At 35.4% G+C, this 7877-nt stretch overlaps 1 protein-coding gene across 1 annotated transcript in view; it reads left to right on the top strand.

Annotated features, from left to right (window-relative positions):
• LOC103256986 (transmembrane protein 56-like) overlaps positions 1-7877 on the top strand; it is a 76423-nt gene that overhangs the window by 38799 nt on the left and 29747 nt on the right. The window contains exon 5 of the mRNA XM_008054729.2: positions 199-293. Coding sequence (XP_008052920.1) covers positions 199-293 — 95 coding nt within the window. The remainder of the gene's footprint in view (positions 1-198; positions 294-7877) is intronic.

Raw genomic sequence — 7877 nt, forward strand, 5'->3', positions numbered from 1 at the left:
CCACAGTAGAGTGGGTGAAATAGGTGTATATGAGCAGCTACTTTATGTCCAAGTGGGTCATAGGACTAGCAGAGATATGAACAAAGTACTATGGGCTCAGAGTGAACAGAGGTGAATATTCAGAAAGAGTTAAGAGCACTTGAAATACAATGCAGCTTTCTTCTTATGCAATGTCTTACTCATTTTTCCTTCTTACAGATTTGTTGATTCTCATTTTGTATTGGAAAGTGATTGGTGACAAATTTTTTATTGTTCATCATTGTGCGGCGCTCTATGCATACTTCTTTATACTGGTGAGTGCCAGGATTTTTAGAGCCTAACAAGCAGTCAAGGCTGGGAATAGTGATTTGGGGTGAACACAAATCTAAACATGCATTTCTTAATTTATGAAGACCCTCTCCAAATGCATTTAGGAGTTCTTCTCATGCTGTGTTGTGTATTAACTAAAATAATAGCTTCACATGTGTGTCTGTATCTGTATCAGTATGTCTGCTTGTGTTCATAAACTTGGAGATAGGCAGATGACCCTTATTACATGAATTTCTACTTAAAACCTTCAAGATTGTGTAGTTATAGATTTATGTTTGTTTTTCTGGATGAATTTATGATTTGACAGCCAGGGTTATATATAGATTCCTGTATGCTCAGATAAAGTATTTCCTTTCTGTTTAATTCCATATATAATTCCATGCACATACATAATTACACTTTAGGGCTGGAGCAGTGGAGGAATCTTGCTCAGAGACTTTATTAGAACTCCAAGACTGAAGTTCAAATAGGATTGTAACAAATCTCAGGCAGTCAAACCTATTAAATTCTCTCTGTAAAATTATTTTTCTACATATGCATTTGTAAACTAGCAACTTTCATGTTCATAATGTTTCTACCCAACCAATTACTTTTCAACCTAGATATACTGACAAGCTCAAGATAGATATTTGCAAATGATAGATATGAGTAAACTAGAATTTTATGAAATAGATATGGTATGCCATTCCATGTTTTCTCTATTTTAAAACTTAAATGTAATGTCTAGCTTTTTTCTTGTCTTATTTGGTATAACTAAAATCCTCATATTACTGGTTACTTGTGACTATTTGGAGAATTTTAAACATTTATACTACTGTGTATTAATAATATTCTTCTGTTTTTTATTCTTATTGGCCCAAACAAAGATAGCTAGTGAATAAGAAGTTGATTTGGCATCATTTCTGCAAGAATCAGATATATGAAGACATTGCTCCATAGCATCCATTTGAAGCCACAAGTTTAAATAATTAATATTCATTTAAAAAACTGCTTTTGTTCTCTCCTGGTCACTGTAATCATAAGCTTAGCAAATGGCTAGCTATGCATGAATTGGCAAGTTGAATGTTTAATTATGTGGAATGAACACCATTTTCTCTTTGGACTTTTATGACTTAAAATCAATAAGATGCATATTGGATTTTTAAAAAAAAAAATTAGTTGTCTTAATTAGTAAGTTGATAAGTAAAGAAAATGAACTGCATTTTCTTTTCTAAAAATAGTTGCTCTTTTGATGTCTTCCTATTTTTCTGTTGTTTTAGTATGAAATACATTTTTTTTAAATTTTTTTTTTGAGTTGGCGTCTCACTCCGTCGCCCAGACTGGAGTGCAGTGGCCGCTCCCGGCCACCGCAGCCTTGACCTGCTGGACTCCGGCGATCCTTCCTCCTCAGCCTTCCGAGTAGCTGGAATTACAGGCATGCGCTCCCACGCCCGGCTGATTTTTTGATTTATTGTAGAGATGAGGTCTCGCTGCCCAGGCGGGTCTCGAACCCGCGGGCTCAGGCAATCCACTCACCTCAGCCTCCCAAAGGCGCGGGATTACAGGCTGAGCCACTGAGCCCGGCCTTTTTTTTTTTTTTTTTTTTTTTTGAGCTGGAGTTTCACTCTGTCACCCAGGCTGGAGTACAGTGGCATGCTCATGACTACCGTAGCCTCAACCTGCTGGACTTAGGCGATCCTTCCACCTCAGCCTTCCAAGGTGCCGGAACTACAGACTCACACCACCACACCCAGCTAGAAATAAATTTTTAATCTAATAAAGTGAATATATTTACACGGAAAGAAAATAGGAAAAAATAGATGAAATGATGAATGTTAATAGATACTATTGAGATCCTGTGTTATTTACAGATCTTAAATGTACTCATTGACTATAAGAAGATTTTTTCATGCAGTGAATTTCCAAGTCACTTTGTACATTTTGTTATTCTAAGTATGGCTAACAAGATAATAACAATAATTTCTTACTGTAAATAATCATGAAGTTCTTATCACTTACATAAAAATGACAACCGGTAATTGGAAAGCACTTTGACTTGAGGCTTATATAACTTTTTAAGCTATTTGTAGTAAACTTTTTCTTAACTGATTTTGTGATTAGAACTAAATAAAACTTAAAGTGATGAATAGTAGCAACTTCCTTGTGAGTTTTAAATGTATGCCCTACTGAAGAAATCATTGAAAAGGAAGATTCTTTGGAATTTAGGGTATTATAGTTTATATAATGTCTTGATCACTATTTTTGTATCACTCTCCACTATATATACTGGTGTTTAAAATTTCTCTGGCAGAGTAATTTAGAGCTTAAGGAGTACACTTCTGTCTATATAGAGAAATACAGATCCTACATCTTCTTTTTCTGATATTCAACTTTTACCCCGGATTAATTATCAAGGAAAGCATGACAAGTTGATTGCTTATTTTAAGGGAAACAAACACATTTGTGCTTTAATGACTTATTTTTAAGCATAAACATTATTCTTTGTGCACCCTGACTTGTTTGGTAACCTTAGTGTTTTTTCTGTGTTCCTTGAGCATCTCCTCCTCCCCCTACTCAGATCATGCCTTTAGATAATGAGTGACAATACATTTGGAAAATGTTTCAACTTGAAAGTCACAGAGTATGCATCCTTTCCCAACTCTGCTGCATTATGACACAACTCTGGAATCTAATCATTAAACCATTCCTCTGCAATTTAGGAAGTACATTTGATTTCAGATGGTTCTTGGTGCATTTATTTAAGGGTATTAGTTACAGTGTGATCCCTTAAGGGTGAGAATTTCTGTTTAATGCTTTACCCTAGTATCTATACCTTAAAAACATCTTGTAAGAAAATATGTATGAAATGGTAATGAAAATGAAATATTTATTTTGTCAGATTCAACAGAGTTATAATTTACAGGAGACAAGAATGAGAAAAATAGTGGTCTTACTAGTATGTTTAGTCTAAAGAAAGATCTCCACAGCATTGCCATGCCATAAACCAAATGCCATGACTTTCTAATATTTTGTCATAACAATCTTAAAAACGAAAAATACTCTTGTTTTAAAAGGATTTTAATAGTTCACCTATTCTCAATTACTCACAATTACAGTATTTCCTCCTTTTCTTCCATTACTATAGCCTTATAGTATAGACTTAAAGAAAAAAGTTAGGTGCCTGTAGTAACTGTTATAGTGACATTTCAAAAGATAACAAAATTTCAAAAATTAAGCAGGTAGGTGTTAAAAATAACCACCTAAAGTAGCTTACTACAGCCAAATTTAATATTAAGGTCTGTTTGATTTCTATTTATTTTCCACTGAATTTACATTCAGTAAAACATGTTAAATATTTAATCAATGAAAAATGTTTTAAAAACTTGAATTATATGTTAAATAATATTTTTTTCTACTGAAATAAAAGATTTTGAACTTTATAATACAGTAATGAAGCAGAAGTAAGTCCTAGGAATTGTTTTATTATTTTCTATAACTTACAGAAATCTATATTAAAGCACACATTCACAGTTAGTTTATGACTCTTACTAAAATTGAGAGATTAGCATGATAAAAATATTAAGTGGTTAGTTTAAAAATGTGTGTTATATATTTATACATATAAAAATATGTTTACATATACACATATATGTGTATGCATGTTTTTTGTTTTGGAATTGTTTCAATGTTTACTTTTTAAAAAATAAATTTCCTTTTTAATATAGTTATCTCTGATGTGACCAGTTCCATAATTTCCAAGCATAACAAAGGTCTTAGAAGGCCTTCCTCAGGTTGGGCTGGGAGGAATTGAAGCCTAGCTCTACCTACCTTACTTGTCCTGGGTTACTGTTTCATGTTCCTTGTGGGCACAGAATGTCCCTCAGATGTTTTTGATGGAATTACCTTAGCAGAGCAGTTTCATTTTTTTCTCTAAGTTTGTTTGCTTTTTAAATCCTATTTTCCTGTCAATACCAGTAAAAAAAAAAAAACAAAAAAAACAGGTGATAAATTTGGCTTGGTATGTGATAATAAAATAGATGTGCAGTGACGTGCTCATGGCCGTCACAGCCTTGACCTGCTGAGCTCAGGCCATCCTTCTGCTTCAGCCTTCCAAGTAACTGGAACCACAGGCTTGTGGTTTATAATGAAATAATAGGCTAAAGTAAGTAGATGGAACTAAATAGTGATAAATATTAAGCTTTGCATTTGGGTTTATCAATGTATAAAGGGAAATAATGATCTGGAGTGGTAGACAACCATACTTCAGTTGTGCCAATAGTACATCTGCTAAGAAAGAAAGCTTATTTTATTTTATTTTATTTTTATTTTACAGCCCAAGTGACCTTCTCCAAGGTGCCATGCCTCATAGATCCTGGGTTCTTCCTACTATGGCATTTCAGAGTTAAGATTTCTTCCTCCTAACAAGCGTCAGTAGTCTACCAAAAGACCCTGTTGACGGGGAGATTAGACTGGGCCACTTGCCTTCTTTTTCTTCCCCTCTTCTCCCCCAGACTTGACTTATTTCTAATACAGGGAAACTAGACAATGGGGGAGTTAACAATAATCTAAGTTGTGTTACCAAGTTTTTAAGTATCCCTGGGAGGAAGGGAGAAAGCCACAGGCCTGTACAATTTTCTGGGTTTAAAATATGGAGATATTTTATAAGCTAAACTTTCTCTATTGTGTGAGCCTTGCTTAGTAGCATCTTCATCTCTTCTGGGCCAGACACCCATGTTAACCAACATCTGGGCTTGAATTGCCACCTGCCCTTGATGTCCCAGACCTCTCTGCTTCATGTGAATTATTTGATGGCCTCTATCCTTGTAATGTTTAGTAAAGCTTAAGGCTAGGTAGGAGCTCTGTTTCACGTGAGTCTGATTTGGCGATCCAATTCTATGTGTTAACTCAAAACCTTCATCTCTGTCTTGTAAGTAATCAGTTACTTTGAATGATTCAAATTAAGCAAATAATTATTAAATATAGGCTTGAATTTTGTTCTATATCTCAAGTCTAGGTTGATTGAATGATACTCTGAAAGGATTTCCCACAGAAATGTGCTAAGGCTCTGGGTCAGTCTATACCTATTAAAAAATACTTCATTATTAGTAACGTATATTTAATAAAGGACTTGATCCAGCAAAAACAAACATTATTTTTTGAGTTGGGGTACCACTGTAGTAGTACACAGTCACATTTTTACAAAAGGTTACAATTTAAGATACCTAGAACTTATTTCCTTCCAATGTATTGTCCTAGTGTAGTGTAATGGGGAAAGGGTGTCTTTGGTAGCAGAACAGTATTCAGCACCACACTAGCAGGAGTAGGTGTATAATTTCAGTTACCTTTCTCTCCTACCTTCTAAGCCTCTGACCTTAGCCATTCTTAGCTGGTAGAAACTTGAATTTCCCATAGTAAGAAAATTCAGATTTTCATAATCACTTGCTAAAAGCAGAATTTTCTTTTAAGCTGCGGAAGGGATCAGGCAAATCCTGTGTTGTTTTTGCTAATAGTCATGCAGAGGTCATGGCAAATGTGGATTTTACTATACACAAAGCTCCTTAAAGATGGATGACAGAAATGAAAACACCATATTGACTAGAAATCAGTTGTGAATTTAGCCATAATTTACTAAAAGTAAAGTATCAAAATTTATAAGTTTTTTACTTTGATTTTTTTTTTTTTTTTGAGTTGGAGTCTCACTTTTGTCACCCAGACTGAAATGCAATGGCATGTTCACGGCCACCGCAGCCTTGGCCTGCTGGGCTTAGGTGACCCTTCCACCTCAGCCTTCCAAGTAGCTGGAACTACAGACGCATGCCACCACACCCGGCTAGTTTTTGTGATTTATTGTAGAGACAAACTCTCACCAAGTTGCCCAGGCTGGTCTCGAATCTGGGGCTCAGGCAGTCCTCCCGCCTCGGCCTCCCAAAGTGCTGGGATTATAGGCTGAGCCACCGCGCCCAGCCTACTTAAAAATGTAGCAAGAGTAAAGCCTATCCTTTTAATTACATCTGTCTCTTATATTTTAGTAGGTTTTCTTGAATAGAAGAGAAGGAGATAAAGTACCAAGGAATTACATATAACCTGAAGCTTATCTATTGACTATCTATGCCTGTGGAAGTACATGCCACATATGATGCTATCTGTCACAGGTGTATTGGATTAAATGGGTCGAGAGTCACTGATACATTGGTGTACAGGCTCAGAAAATGTAGAAGCAAGACTACTGAAGCAATAGTTCTACACCACAGTGTGGCTCACAGAGGTTTTGAACTAAAGAGGTGAGGGGGAAGGGGACTAGGCTATGATAGAACCTGTGGTTTCAGTTAGGAATTTAAGATTTAATTATAAGAAACTATTAAAAAGTTAAAACAAATATCACCAAGAGATAAATCAGTAATACTATAGTAATATAGGGAATGGAAAAATCATTGCACTAATTTCTATTATTATTTTTTTCTGAATGTAAATTTTAAAAAAACCATTGAGTTTGTAGAAATATAGGGCTTAGTGTAAGTATAATGTTTTCTAGGTCTTATTCTTTAGAGGTAACTATGTACTTGATGTATCTTCTTGCAGCTTATGTAAATTGTTCATAGATTTTTCTTTATGTATTTATGCCTTTTTGAACGTTCTAAGAGAGATTTTGAGATAGATGAAACATAAACTCAGCCTTCAAAAATATGCATATTTAGATTTACAGAAAAGTAGAGAAGGCTTCCAAGATCAGGAAACAGTATGAGGAAATAACTGAAGAGATGTCAGATCTTCATGAGTGATATTAAGGACTTGGGTTTTTAGGGCATGGGATTTGCATGGACATGGTGTTGGTTGTACATTTACATGAGCAAAATAGAGCTGCCTGATGGATAGAGTGAAAATTTCAACCCACCAACCTTGCATTTTTACTTTTCAAAGAATAACTGTAGGATCTTTAGCCAGAAGATAACTTGATACAATTGGCATATTAGAGAGATAAAGCTAAGACGATATGCAGAAAAAATTCCAAATGGAGGAGGATATATCTTTTAGGAAATTATGGAAGTATTGTAGGTGATAGATTATGGAGAATTTAATTTGGATTTCAGAGAATAAAGAAAAAAGAAGAGACCAAAATGACCCAAGCACTAGAAAAATGTAATAACATAGAAGAAAATGGGGAAATAAGTTTATGGAGGAAAAAAATTTTTAGATGTTATGAGATTTTGGGTGATACATGGCTATTCCAGGAGAAAATGGCCCGTATACCATTAGAAACAAAGGGCAGTGCAGTCAGGATCAGGGACCAGAAGGATGATCAAGCAAAGGAGAACTCAGAAGGGTAGAAAGAGGACCACAGAAGTATACATTTGGAAAGCAATGGATAGGGCCACTTACAGGAACACTGTAAATTAAGCTGTGATGATGTTCAAGCAGAGGCCATGAAATATTACTTGACAAGTATTTCATTTTCATGTGAGGATTAGAAAATACTGACAAGCCAGGCTCGGTGGCTCAGCCTGTAATCCCGCGCCTTTGGGAGGCTGAGGTGAGTGGATTGCCTGAGCCCGTGGGTTCGAGACCCGCCTGGGCAGCGAGACCTCATCTCT

The sequence above is a fragment of the Carlito syrichta genome, unplaced genomic scaffold (genome assembly GCF_000164805.1).
Source record: "Carlito syrichta isolate Samal-C Ts95f unplaced genomic scaffold, Tarsius_syrichta-2.0.1 Scaffold300181, whole genome shotgun sequence".
Taxonomy (NCBI): domain Eukaryota; kingdom Metazoa; phylum Chordata; class Mammalia; order Primates; family Tarsiidae; genus Carlito; species Carlito syrichta.